Source organism: Cetorhinus maximus, unplaced genomic scaffold, assembly GCF_964194155.1.
Source record: "Cetorhinus maximus unplaced genomic scaffold, sCetMax3.hap1.1 HAP1_SCAFFOLD_1136, whole genome shotgun sequence".
Taxonomy (NCBI): domain Eukaryota; kingdom Metazoa; phylum Chordata; class Chondrichthyes; order Lamniformes; family Cetorhinidae; genus Cetorhinus; species Cetorhinus maximus.
The window spans coordinates 85,001-99,623 of record NW_027597078.1 but is presented as its reverse complement, the minus strand read 5'-3'; the positions used below and the strand labels follow the sequence as shown (position 1 = coordinate 99,623).

Below are 14,623 nucleotides of genomic sequence, written 5' to 3'. Positions count from 1 at the left end.
CAGATGCTGCCTGGGGCCTGTCTGTCTGTCTGTCTATTTATCGTCTGTCTGTCTGTCTGTCTGTCTGTCTGTCTGTCTGTCTGTCTGCCTGTCTATCTGTCTATCTATCTATCTATCTATCTATCTATCTATCTATCTATCTATCTATCTATCTATCTATCTATCTATCTATCTATCTATCTATCTATCTATCTATCTGTCTGTCTGTCTGTCTGTCTGTCTGTCTGTCTATTTATCTGTCTATCCATCTGTCTATCCATCTGTCTATCCATCTGTCTAGTTATCTGTCTATCCATCTGTCTATCCATCTGTCTATCCATCTGTCTATTTATCTGTCTATCCATCTGTCTATCCATCTGTCTATCCATCTGTCTATCCATCTGTCTATCCATCTGTCTATCCATCTGTCTATTTATCTGTCTATCCATCTGTCTATTTATCTGTCTGTCTATTTATCTGTCTGTCTATTTATCTATCTGTCTATTTATCTGTCTATCAATCTGTCTATCCATCTGTCTATCTATCTGTCTATCCATCTGTCTATTTATCTGTCTATCCATCTGTCTATCAATCTGTCTATCCATCTGTCTATTTATCTGTCTATCCATCTGTCTATTTATCTGTCTATCCATCTGTCTATCAATCTGTCTATCCATCTGTCTATTTATCTGTCTATCCATCTGTCTATTTATCTGTCTATCCATCTGTCTATCCATCTGTCTATTTATCTGTCTATTTATCTGTCTATCCATCTGTCTATCCATCTGTCTATCCATCTGTCTATTTATCTGTCTGTCCATCTGTCTATCTATCTGTCTATCCATCTGTCTATTTATCTGTCTATCCATCTGTCTATCCATCTGTCTATCCATCTGTCTATCCATCTGTCTATCCACCTGTCTATCTATCTGTCTATCCATCTGTCTATTTATCTGTCTATCCATCTGTCTATCCATCTGTCTATCCATCTGTCTATTTATCTGTCTATTCATCTGTCTATCTATCTGTCTATCCATCTCTCTATCCATCTGTCTATTTATCTGTCTATCCATCTGTCTATTTATCTGTCTATCCATCTGTCTATCCATCTGTCTATCCATCTGTCTATCCATCTGTCTATTTATCTGTCTATTTATCTGTCTATCCATCTGTCTACCTATCTGTCTAGATTTCGGATCTCTGACAATGCCCCGTTTTTTCGGCTGCTTATCCCACGTGTTTTTACCGGAATAATGCTTTTCCCCATCTGATTCCTGGTACAGATTACCTCGTGACGCCGGATATCAGTGTGAGCGGGGATTCCAGCAGGTTAATGAAAGGACAGTCCGTTGAGATCCTGTGCGAGGCACCCAACTACTTCTCGGGAGCCAAGTTCTACCTGTACAAGGACAACGACCAGAACTTCATCAGCACGACTATTGCTTCCTCGCGCCTGGTCCGCTCCCACTTCAAACTTCACCACATCACGAAAGAGGACCAAGGCAACTACTCCTGCTCGTACCAGGCAGACATCGTTGGAAAGCACTTCAACTCCTCCCGCAGTGACCCCATATACCTTACGGTGATCGGTGAGTAGCGCTGAGCACCACCGGCTGCTCTTTATTCCATGTGGGCGTCTCTGGCTGGGTCAGGGGTTTTCCAGGATCTTGACTCTGCGACAGTGAAGGGAACGGCCGATATATTTCCAAGTCGGGATGGTGAGTGGCTCGGAGGGGAACTTCCAGGTGGTGGTGTTCCCCGTGTGTCTGCTGCCCTTGTCCTTCTAGGTGGTAGAGGTCATGGGTTTGGAAGGTGCTGTGGAAGGAGCCTTGGTGAGTTCCTGCAGTGCATCTTGTAGATGGTACACACACTGCTGCTACTGTGCGTCGGTGGTGGAGGGAGTGAATGTTTGTGGATGAGGTGCCGATCAAGCGGGACTGCTTTATCCTGGATGGTGTCGAGCTTCTTGAGTGTTGTGGGAGCTGCACTCGTCCAGGCAAGTGGGGAGTATTCCATCACACTCCTGAGTTGTTCCTTGTGGATGGTGGACAGGCTTTGGGGGAGTCAGTGGGTGAGTGACTCTCCGCAGGATTCCCAGCCTCTAAGCTGCTCTTGTAGCCACAGTATTCATATGGCTGGTCCCAGTTCAGTTTCTGGTCAATGGTAACCCCCCCAGGAGGTTGTTGGTGGGGGATTCAGCGATGGTAGTGCCATTGAAAGTTCAGGGGCGATGGGCTGCACTTTCTGGTGTTGGAGATGGCACTTGTGTGGCGCGAGTGCTACTTGCCACTTGTCAGCACAAGTCCGGATATTGGTCCAGGTCCTGCTGCATTTGGACATGGACTGCTTCCGTACCTGAGGAATCAGACGCAGGACAGAGCAGGTAAGGACAGCAGGTTTCCTTCCCTAAAGGTATGAGTAAAGCAGATGGGTTTCGATGACAATCATCGTGATAGAAATGATGGCAGCAGTTCAGCCATTTCATGCAGTTGCAAAAACACCTTCATACCGAATTGGCTGCAGTAAGTACTGTCCAATACGTGGAACATGTATGTTAGATTGTTCGATATAGTGCCCCAATATTAATATTCAGCTGCCTTGGCATCAGCGGGGGTGAAGAGACTGAGGAGGGGGGCATTAGAAAGCGTGAGCATAGGGACATATGGCCTAGGAGGCAGGAGTAAGTCCTTTGAACCTGCAACACCACTCAAAAGATCATGGTTCAACTGGTCATTTCCCACTTTCCTGTCTTCCCCCCCACCCCACCCCCCGTTAATGTTTGACCCCCTCGCATCATAAAAAACGATGTAACTCAGCCTTGAATAAATGTTGACGCCCAGCCTCCACTACCTCCTGTGGAAGAGAACTCTACTTTCTCTCAGAGAGAGGAAACAACACCCCCTTTTCTCTGTAATTGACAGAGAGACCCTAGTGTTCTTGAAACATGTTCCCTCGTTCTAGTTTCCCAGATGAAAGGAAATATTCTCCCAGTATCCGCTCGCTCCAATTCCCTCAAGACCTTCCATGTTTCAATAAGATCTCCCCTCGTTCTTCTGATTTCCCATGGATCTCCGTTTAACCTTTATCCCCGGATAGTCATTAGCATAGTTGCAGACTTCAGGAGGGCAAGGCTCCTGGACCTGGTGGACCACACCCTATGATCCTAAAGGGAATGACTGCAGAGATAGTGGCTGGATTGGTTGCAATCTTGCAAAGCTCCACCTAGATTCTGGTAAGTCCCCAGCGGATTGGAAAGCCGAAAGTGTGAGACTTGCTGAGAAAATATATTCTGTTGAAACATTTCATCTTGCGCCCAACAGGACATTTGCCCTGAGGAGTGCGAGATGTAAAGAATGGATAACATGTCTTTATTTTCAGCAACATGTTCAAGTTCTGTATCGCCAAACGGCTATTTGTAACACAACTAATACGGAAAGGAGGGAGGCTGAGAGCAGGGAACTGCAGGCCAGTTAGTCTTAACAGCTGGGGAAATGCGAAATCCATGACTGAGTAGGCACGCCTTTAGATAATCATAATGCAATCCGGGAGAATCAACAAGATTTTGCGAAAGGGAGATAGTTTTTGAAAAACGAATTGGAGCACTTTAAGGATGTAACAAACAGGGGCGGTAAAGGGGAACCAGTAGATGTGGTGACCTTGGATTTTGATAATGTGCCTGATAAAGAGCGCAATGTAAAAGACCATGGGGGCAGAGGGTGATATATTAGCATGGATAGGAGATTGGCTGACTAACAGGAAACAAGGGAGTCCGGACAAATGGACCATTTTCTGGTTGTCAAACCATAACTCGTGGAGCACCGCAGGGATCGTTGCTGGGGCCTCAGCTATTTACAATCGATATGAATGACTTGGATGGAGGGACTGACTGTATTGCAGCCAAAGCTGCTGAGGTTAAAAACAGACTGAAACGAAAAGTCTGCGAGGGTTAGGTGAGTGGGCAAGACATTGGCAAATGGAGTACAAAGTGAGGTTGTCCATTTTAGAAGCAGAATGGAGAAGCAAAACATTACCAAAATAGAGAGAGGTCGCAGAATGCTACTGTACAGAGGGAACTTGGTTTCCTAGTCCGTGAATCACACAAGGTTAGCAATCAGCTATAGCAGATAGGAAGTCAACGGGAAGGCCAGCAGTTATTGACCGAATTGCTCACACCGCTGTCAGAGACGGAGTTCCAGGATTTTGACCCAGCGGCAGTGAAGGAACGGCTGATTATATATCCAAGTCAGGATGGTGAGTGGCTTGGAGGGGGACTTCCAGGTGGTGGTGTTCCCCATGTGTCTGTTGCCCTTGTCCTTCTCGATGGGATTGGAAGCTGCTGCCTCAGGAGCCTTGGTGGGTTCCTGCAGCACATCTCGTAGACGTTGAGGGTTGGGGATTCGGCGATGGTCACGTCATTGAATGTCAAGGGGCGATGGTTAGATTCTCTCTTGTTGGTGATGGTCATTGCCTGGCACTGATGTGGCACAAATGTTACTTGCCCTTTATTGCAAGGGGGAATGAGATATAAATGTCGGGAAGTTTTGGTATAACAGTACAGGGCGTTGGTGAGACCACACCTGGAGTATTGTGTACAGCCTTGGTCTCCTTGCCTGAGGACGGGTATACTTACATTGGGAGCAGTGCAGAGAATTTTCACTAGGCTGCTTTCTGGGATGAAAGGGTTGTCTTATGAGGAAAGGTGGAGCACGTTGGGCCTATACTCATTGGGTTTTAGAAGAATGAGAGGTGATCTGTTTGATGCACATGGTATCCTGCGGGGGCATTGACAAGGTAGACACCGGGAGGTTTTTGCCTCCCGCGGGGGTGTCGAGAAGCAGGGGGCACGGTTTAACATTAACGGGTCTCCCATTTAAGACGGAGGTGAGGAGGAATTGCTTCTCTCAGTTAGTCTCTGGAATTCTCTTCCCCAGAGGGCACAGGAGGCTGGTTGACTGAATATATCCAACGCTGAGTTAGACCAGATTTTTGGATGGCAAGAGAGTCAAGCATCATTGTGGGGTGGGTGGGGGGAGGGCGGGGGGTGTGGTGGTGTGTGGGGGGCAGGCAGGAAAACGGAGTTAAGGCCACAAGCGGATCAGCCATGAAGTAGGCTCGATGGACCGAATGGCCTGCTCTGTTTCCGGTTCTTGCCTTCTTGATGATGAAGGGTGAATTGAGCAGATGGATGGAAGATGGGATCGAATTTGGAGACGTGTTCGGTGCTGCGGTTGGGAAGGACTAACACAGGAAGACAATATATGATGAATTGTACGAGGCTGAGCGCCTGGTGGGAGGATACACCTTGCTGGTCAAATTCACATACCTTTGAAGGTGGCCCATTGTGTTGATAAAGCAATTGAAAGCAAATATGGGTCACATAGGTAATAGGGGCAGGAGGAGGCCATTCTGCCCCTTGAGCTTGTTCTGCCATTCAACTAGGTCAGGGCTGATCATCTACCTGAACACAATTGCCCCGCATTAATCCCACATCCATTGATGTCATTGGTACCTGGACATCTATCAACCTCTGCCTTGAACATACTCGATGACTGAGCTTCCTCAGCCCTCTGGGGTAGAGAATTCTAATGGCTTACCACCCCCCCCGAGTGAAGAAATTCACCTACATCTCAATCCTAACGGCCAGCCCCTTGTTCTGAGACTGTGTCCCCTGGTTCTAGACACCCGCCCTCCCTAGCAAAGAGGGAATCATCCTTCCTGCATCATTGAATGTGTTAAGTGTGTTAGTATAGCGTGTTGAACTGCTATTACCGCATTCTGCTATCTTACCTTTACGCGCTATCAGCACCTTCTTTAGCCTTTAACACTCCCTTTGCGTTGCGTCCATGACATCTTTATCAATATGTCCTGAGCTCCCCCCTTGATCCCTGTAAGAATGTTGGGTCCCTCAATGAGAACACCTCTCATTCTTCTAAACCCTATGGAGCACATGCGCCGACTCCTCAATCTCTCCTTACGAGGCAATCCCGCCATCCCAGGAATTCGTCCAGTGGCCCCTCGGCCGCACTCCCTCGATGGCAATTACATCCTTCATAAGAAGTGTTGAGATGAGCGCTTGAAAAGCCGTAGCAGGTGCTGGAAAAATGGGGTTAGAATAGTTAGGTGCATGATGGCTGGCATGGACATGATGGGCTGAAGGGCCTGCTTCTGTGCTGCATAACTCGATGATAAGGAAGCCAAAGCTCTAGGCAATACTCCAGGTGTGGTCAAGCCAAGACACAATTGTGTCTCTGCACAAATGCAGCAAAACATCTGCAATTGCGACTCGAATCCTCTTGTGATAAAGACCAACATGCCAATTCCCTTCCTCAGTCCCCTTACTTGCACCGTACTTCCTGTCATATAGTGACCAGAACTGTCTCCAGTACTCTAGTTGCAGTATAACTCGTGTTTTCCACCCCACCCAACTTCTGTACTAGGGATAAGGCGAAATAGGGGCAGATTTTGGATTCATCTCAGTCAGAGCTGCCCATCCCTTGAACATTTCAAGCAACCATACTGTAGGAGTCACATGTAGGCCAAACCCAAAGCGCATGTCCTTCCCTAAAGGCTATTAGGATTTTGCAACAATTGCTGATAGACGGTTAACAGCAACGAGGCCAGCTTTAGAATTGCAGATTTATTAGTTGAGTATCAATCCCCACTGGCTGCTGGTGAACTCACGTCCACCAGACCACTAGCCTGGGACTTTGGGATTACTAGCCCAGTGATGTTACCGTTACACCACCATCTCCCCAGAGGGCTAATTTCCAACTGGCCGGGCTAACGTGTTTCCTCTCTTGCAGATGACGTGGCACTCCGCTTAGTCAACGGAGAGAACGACTGCTCGGGCACCGTTCAGGTGTACTACAACGCAACCTGGGGTTCGGTGTGCGGCGAATTCTGGGGCATCACGGACGTGCAGGTGGTCTGCAGGCAGCTTGGCTGCGGTTTTGCCAAGGGGCAAATGGACCCGTCGCAGTTCGCCGACATCCAGAAACCCATCTGGCTGAGCATGGTCCAGTGCAGCGGCGCCGAGGCCCACCTGTGGGTCTGTCCGGCGAGAGCCTGGATCAGTGGGATCAGCTGCGATCGATTGAACGGGGCTACTGCCACGTGCTCTGGTAATGCCCGCGCGTACGGGGTCGTTTTTGCCTTTTCCTGCTCCCAGTATTAAAATGAATCGAGCACATGCACACACATACACATAACACTCCCAGCGATGCCTGCTTAGTTCCGACACTGCCAACAGACCTCAGGAACCATGTAATGCATTGGAAATTAAAATTCCCTCAAAAGTTGCCCATAATGCGAATTCTACAAAAAAAAAACTTACAGAATATATTTCAGCAAAACTGGAGTCCAGGAGTCATTGCATCCATCCACCCAGCATCATTTTATATCCACAGTCATAGTCAGCCACTGCAGATGCTTATGTACATACGTAAGCAGTGTTATTTTACACAAGTTCCTGTGCGCGAGTGTCTACACTTGCCCTTTAAGCGTGCTGGGCTGCTAGTCACTAGCGATGGTGCGGAATGTACAATCTGGGCGGGCGAATGGAGTGGTGGATGTGCTGGGGGTGGGGGTGGGGGTGAGGTCCAGTGCCCCTTCCAAGTCACTCGCCCTCGAACGATATCGGCCGTCCCCTTCGCTGCCTCTGGGTCCAGACCCTGGACTTCCCTCCCTCCCTCACCGCGCTGAGGGTGTGTACCCACGCCCCCGCAGAGGCTCCAGAAGGCAACTCACCAGCACCTTCTCAAGGTTCTGCGAGGGATGGGCAACAAAGCGCTAAACCCGGCCAGCGACAGCCGCACCCTATGAACGAAAATGCGAAAAAGTTGGGGGGTGGGGTGCAGGTCTGCTCAACACTGGGACGGTCTTGATAGGCCGAATGCTCCCCCCCACCCCGCCCCAGCTCGGGTTGTTTTGTGTGTGCGCGAAACCGTCTCCTGGGGTCCACCCTTGATTCACCCCTTGAACACAAAGCTGGGGTCTTGGGGGTTGGGGGTGGGGATCGGTCAGTTTTCAGGCAATGGGAATTGGTCAATATCTACGAGGGAGACATGGAAGTATCTCTCCGGGGTTAGAGAGGGAGACAGACGATCGGCAATATGCGTGGAGAGAATGAGCAAGTCCCGGAGAGATCGGAGGATCACAGAATCACACACACAGTGCAGAAGAGGCCCTTCGGCCCATCGAGTCTGCACCGACACGTGAGAAACACCTGACCTACCTACCTAATCCCATTGACCAGCACTTGGCCCCATAGCCTTGAATGTTTATGACATGCCAAGTGCTCATCCAGGTACTTTTTAAAGGATGTGAGGCTAACCCGCCTCCACCACCCTCCCAGGCAGCGCATTCCAGACCCTCACCACCCTCTGGGTAAAAATGTTTTTCCTCACATCCCCCCCCTAAACCTCCTGCCCCTCAACTTGAACTTGTGTCCCCTTGTGACTGACCCTTCAACTAAGGGGAACAGCTGCTCCCTATCCACCCGTCCATGCCCTTCATAATCTTGTACACCTCGATCAGGTCGCCCCTCAGTCTTCTCTGCTCCAACGAAAACAACCCAAGTCTATCCAACCTCTCTTCATAACTTAAATGTTTCATCCCAGGCAACATCCTGGTGAATCTCCTCTGCACATCCTCCAGTGCAATCACATCCTTCCTATAATGTGGCGACCAGAACTGCACACAGTACTCCAGCTGTGGCCTCACCGAGGTTCTATACAACTCCAACATGACCTCCCTACTTTTGTAATCTATGCCTCGATTGATAAAGGCAAGTGCTGCATATTCTTTTTTCACCACCCCACTAACATATCCCTCTGCCTTCAGAGATCTATGGACACACATGTCAAGGTCCCTTTGTTCCTCAGAACTTCCTAGTGTCATGCCGTTCATTGAATACTTCTTTGTCAAATTACTCCTTCCAAAGTGTATCACCTCACACTTTTCAGGGTTAAATTCCATCTGCCATTTATCGGCCTGAGATGGCGGCATAGTGATAATATCAGTGGACCCGTGATACAGGGGCCTCAGGCTAATGTGCAAGGGACATGGGTTATACAGACTGATCCTCAACCCCCACCTCCCTCCACCACCCCCCCAACCCAATTTAAGCATGGGAGAAGCTAAGGAGTCAACCCTACATGAACTACCTAGACCGTTCCAAGCAATTGAACCCAGGCAGTTGGGGGCCTAATGGTCATCTCACTAGTCATGTGACTAGTTGAGCTAAGCAATGTGGAGGGTAGGCAGGCTTTGGGGAGTCAGGAGAGGAGTTACTCGCCGCAGAATTCCCAGCCTCTGACCTGCTCTTGTAGGCACAGGGACATAGGGATGCAGGAACAGGAGTGGGCTATTCAGCCCATCGAGCCTGTTCCTGCGATGTGCTGGCCCTGGAGAGGGTCCAGAGGAGGTTCATGAGAATGATCCCAGGAATGAAAGGCTTAACATGTGAGGAATGTTTGAGGATTCTGGGTCTATACTCGATGGAGTTTAGAAGGATGAGGGGGGATCTGATTGAAAATTGCAGAATACTGAAAGGCCTGGATAGAGTGGACGTGGGGAAGATGTTTCCATTAGCAGGAGAGACCAGGACCCGAGGACACAGCCTCAGAGTAAAGGGAAGACCTTTTAGAACAGAGATGAGGAGAAACTTCTTTCGCTAGAGTGTGGGTGAATCTATGGAATTCATTGCCACAGAAGGCTGTGGAGGCCAGGTCATTGAGTGTATTTAAGACCGAGATAGATAGGTTCTTGATTGGTAAGGGGATCAAAGTTACGGGGAGAAGGCGGGAGAATGGGGTTGAGAAACCTATCAGCCATGATTGAATGGCGGAGCAGACTCGATGGGCCGATTGGCCTAATTTCTGCTCCTAGGTCTTATGTCCATCATTGGATTATCTCATGGCTGATCATCTACCTCTCCGCCACTTTCCCACACTATCTTCATAAGCATCGATGTCATTAGTCTCCAGATGTTCACTCTTGATCGTGGCCAATGATTGAGCTTCCACAACCCTCTTGGCTGGGAATCCCAAAGATTCACCCCCCACCCCATCTGAGTGAAGAAATCCTTCCTCACCCCAGCCCATTACCCTGACATTCGGTCCCCCCCAGTTCTAGGCTCACCAGCCAAATTGTGCATCCAACCTTCATCCACCCTGTCACGCCCTGTAAGATTTTCCTAGGTTTGAGTGAGGCTACCCCTCATCCTTCGGAACTCCAGGGAATACAGACCCTGTCCCCCCCCCAGTCTCTCCTCATAAGAAATCCCAACACCCCAGTGATTAATCTGGTGTACCTCCATTGTGCAGGATTTATGTGGGGGTGGGGTTCAGCTCAGTTTCTGGTCAATGGTAACCACCCTCACCCCCAGGATGTTGATAGTTGGTAACTCAGCGATGGTAATGGTATTGAATGCCAAGGGGAGATGGTTAGATTCGCTCTTGTTGGAGATGGCCATTGCCTGGCACTTGGGCGGCCTGAAGGTTACTTGCCACTGGTCAGCCCAAGCCTGAATGTTGTCCAAGTTTTGATGGAGATCGGCACGGGGGTTTGGGGCTAGAAAACTGAGGCGCCATTTTGTCACTTGCACGGCCGGGAAATGGCGCAATTTTCCCATCTAAGACCTCTTGGACACCTTGCAGTAACGTCCCTCTGCATTGGATGATGCTGGCAGCTAGCACAGGGTGATTCTTTGGAATTCTCTACCCCAGAGGGCTGTGGAAACTCAGTCAGTGAGTTTCGAGAGAGAAGTCGATGGGTTTCTGGGGACCAGTGACGTCAAGGGATATGGAGGTATCGCGGGAAAGTGGCGGAGAGGTCGATGACCTGCCAGGAGCCAATTCAATGGCGGAGAAGGCTCGATGGGCTGAATGGCCCACCCCTGTCCCTGTGTCCCTCTGTCCCTGTGTCTACAAGAGCAGGTCAGAGGCTGGGAATTGTGCAGCGAGTAACTCACCTCCTGACTCTTCCCCAAAGCTTACCTGCCTCCTACATCGCTTAACTCAATTGGTTGCATGACTAGTGAGTGGAGCAGAAGGCCACCATCGGCCTGGGTTCAGTTGCTTGGCACCATAAGAGACCATAAGACATAGGAGCAGAAATTAGGCCATTCGGCCCATTGAGTCTGCTCCGCCATTCAATCATGGCTGATAAGTTTCTCAACCCCATTCTCCCGCCTTCTCCCCGTCACCTTTGATCCCCTTACCAATCAAGAACCTATCTATCTCGGTCTTAAATACACTCAATGACCTGGCCTCCACAGCCTTCTGTGGCAATGAATTCCATAGATTCACCACTCTCTGGCTAAAGAAGTTTCTCCTCATCTCTGTTCTAAAAGGTCTTCCCTTTACTCTGAGGCTGTGCCCTCGGGTCCTGGTCTCTCCTACTAATGGAAACATCTTCCCCACGTCCACTCTATCCAGGCCTTTCAGTATTCTGTAAGTTTCAATCAGATCCCCCCCCTCATCCTTCTAAACTCAATCGAGTATAGACCCAGAGTCCTCAAACGTTCCTCATAGGTTAAGCCTTTCATTCCTGGGATCGTTCTCATGAACCTCCTCTGGGACCCTCTCCAGGGCCAGCACATCCTTCCCTGAGAGACGGGGGCCCAGAATTGCTCACAATATTCCAAATGTGGTCTGACCAGTCGAGTTCGTTCACGCAGAACGCGCAGAATGTCCGATTGGCAAATGGAGGACTGTCCGCCAGTGTGGCAAGGAAGGCCTTCAGTGGTCAAAAGCAAGTCTTTTAGAAGAAACCAAGTCTTGTTTTCTGTCGCCACAGCTCAGCCACCTCCGCCGACGTTGGCAGTATCTGGAAATGGTCTATTCTTCAAGGAAGACACCATCAAGTTTGTGTGTGGGGCGTCTTCCCTGTACAAGGGTGCGCAGATGGCCCTATACAAAATGGGCGAAGAGACGCCAGTCTTAACGGGCGTGATCTCCTCCAGTCAGGGCAACGTGAAGTTCGATCTCGAGCACATTAACAAGAGCCACGAGGGGACCTACTGGTGCAACTACCAGTTGGAGGTGGCGGAGCTGGTCTTTGCGTCCGAGGACAGCGCATTGGTGGAGATCGCGGTCGTAGGTAAGGCCGGCTTTCAGGTGAAAAGAGAGACACGTCGAATCTTTGCACCTTTGCACTCATCAGGACACTTCGCATTACAAGTGCGGGGGTGGGGGGAGGGGGGAAACAACAATTCGTACCGCATGTGAAGAGTGTGCCGATTGGTTGGCACGTGGGCTCTGATTGGTAGAGAGGCGTTGCCGTGGAGGGCGCCCCAGTGTTGGTGACTGACAGTTAACTGTCGAGTGTTGCTTGAAATTTAAACCAGGCAGCTTGATCCTGATTGGTCAAGGCGACGCCCGAGGAATGAGTCAGTGAATGGCTGTCACTTAGTTCGTCTAGCGTTGTTTGCCTGGCCCACTAGTGCTCCCAATTCGCAGGTACAGGTGCCACGTAAACAGCGAGCTAATCCGTTGAACCGAATAAATGCTTTTTAAAGAAATATAATCCGTTTCCCATCCTTGGAGTTGTCTGCAATGGGCTATGGAACATGCCGAATGGTATAGACCCTCCGATGACTCTTTTTATCGTGTGTGTTTGGATCGTCAATGTTGCAGTGTTTGTTTTCCCCACTCGACAGAAAATGCTAAACTTCGGCTTGTGGATGGACCCACCTCCTGCTCCGGTAGAGTCGAAGCTTTCTACAATGGCACCTGGGGAACCATCTGCGATTTCGGGTGGGACATTGTCGACGCCCAGGTGGTGTGCCACCAGGTGGGCTGCGGGTTTGGCCAATCGGCCACTCCCGGCGGCCACTTCGGAGAAGGGGCAGGGCCGATCCTGCTGGAGAACGTCCGCTGCAATGGGACGGAGAAGTTCCTGTGGTCCTGCCCATCGCAGGTCATCATGCCCCGGACCTGTCGCCAGAATAATGACGCGGGCGTGATCTGTTCAGGTAAGGATTTGGCCGGACGATGTCCTTCCGTTGAATGGGAAGTGCCGACAAGGCCAAGGAAGTGGGGGCCCGGATCCTGCGGACGCTGGGAAAACCTGAACTAAAAACGGAAAAGGCTGGGAAATAATTTTAAACAAAAATCTCCGCTGGCGGGAGAGACGGAGTTAACGTTTTGAGTCGGTGTGAATCTCCTTCGTAGCCAGAGAGAAGTAGAAATGTGATGGATTTCATGCTCTGTGGCAAGTGGAGAGAGATAGAAGGTCAGGGATAGGTGGGCGCTCATGATAGATCGATAAAGATGTCAAGGGCGCAATAGAAAGAGGGCGTTAAAGACTAAAGAAGGTGCGGATAGCGGCGTGAAGGCGAGAAAGCAGAATGTGGCAACAGCAGGTTAACAGGTTATGCTAATGCTATTGAGTTTGGATCATGTGTTAAAATTCACTGTTCAAGTCCACACACGAATATTGGCCACTTACATCAGATATAGGAGGGAGGCTGGTGCCTTTTGTTTCATTCGTTCTCAGGGTGTGGGCATTACTGGCAATGCCACCATTTATCACCCATCCCTTATGTGACCTGAAAAAGGTTAACTGGGTGGTTTCCAGGGCCATTTCTGAGGGGCAGTTAAATTCAACCATCTTCATGTGGATCTGGAGTCATGTATAAGTCATGAAGACCAAGCAAGAATGAGACTGGCCTTCTTCCCCAATTGAGGGTGTGGCACGGACACAGATGTGCTGTCATCCTGAGAGACCCAACGGTTCCAGTACAATTATACCAAACAACTCAGCACTCCCACAAATCTGCTGGAGGGCAGATGCAGACCTGAGTGAAGACCCTATCTAATTGGACTAAAATCGGTCAGAGGACCAAGGACATGGGTCAGTGCCATTTATTACTGGATGCCTTGAGATATATATAGCCTGGCTTATCATTCCAATCAGAAAATTGCAGAGTTATTGACATTAGTTTGTTGCAATGAGTGGCATAAAGGTAAGGAGGCAGAATGTCTTAATAGTGTTAATGTAATGTGTTAATCTGCTCTTGACACATTCTGCGATCTTACCTTTATTCCACTATCAGCATCTCCTTTAGCCTTTAAGACTCCCTATTGCAAATATGGCATCATTGTCACTCTCTCCTTAGCCCCCACCTATCCCCGAATTCCATTTTGCAGTATCTCCTCTTAAATAGTGTAAAACCCATCACATTTCTACTTCTACTTAGCTCTGAAGATGAGTCATGCTGACTGAAAATGTTAACTCTGTTTCTCTCTCCACATATGCTGCCAGACCTGCTGAGTTTCTCCAGCATTTTCTGTATCTGTTGCTTGACAACACTTCGGTTCAATGTCAGTGATCCCTTTTCACATGGTTCAGTACATGGGGAACACCACCACCTGGAAGTTCCCCTCCGAGCCACTCACCATCCTGACTTGGAAATATATCGGCCGTTCCTTCACTGTCAATGGGTCAAAATCCTGGAACTCCCTCCCTAACAGCACTGTGGGTGTACCTACACCACACAGGACAAAATCCTGGATCTCCCTCCCTAACAGCACTGTGGGTGTACCTACACCACAGGGACAAAATCCTGGAACTCCCTCCCTAACAGCACTGTGGGTGTACCTACACCACAGGGGACAAAATCCTGGAACTCCCTCCCTAA

The 14,623-nt window shown here is 49.4% G+C and overlaps 1 protein-coding gene across 1 annotated transcript in view; it reads left to right on the top strand.

The window, feature by feature from the left end:
- Positions 1–1,266: 1,266 nt before the first annotated feature.
- Positions 1,267–14,623, top strand: part of LOC144675738 (scavenger receptor cysteine-rich domain-containing protein DMBT1-like) — a 59,665-nt gene continuing 46,308 nt past the window's right edge. The window contains exons 1-4 of the mRNA XM_078536357.1: positions 1,267–1,568; positions 6,783–7,100; positions 11,779–12,081; positions 12,641–12,955. Of these exons, the coding sequence (XP_078392483.1) occupies positions 1,313–1,568; positions 6,783–7,100; positions 11,779–12,081; positions 12,641–12,955 (1,192 nt within the window). The 5' untranslated portion in view covers positions 1,267–1,312. The remainder of the gene's footprint in view (positions 1,569–6,782; positions 7,101–11,778; positions 12,082–12,640; positions 12,956–14,623) is intronic.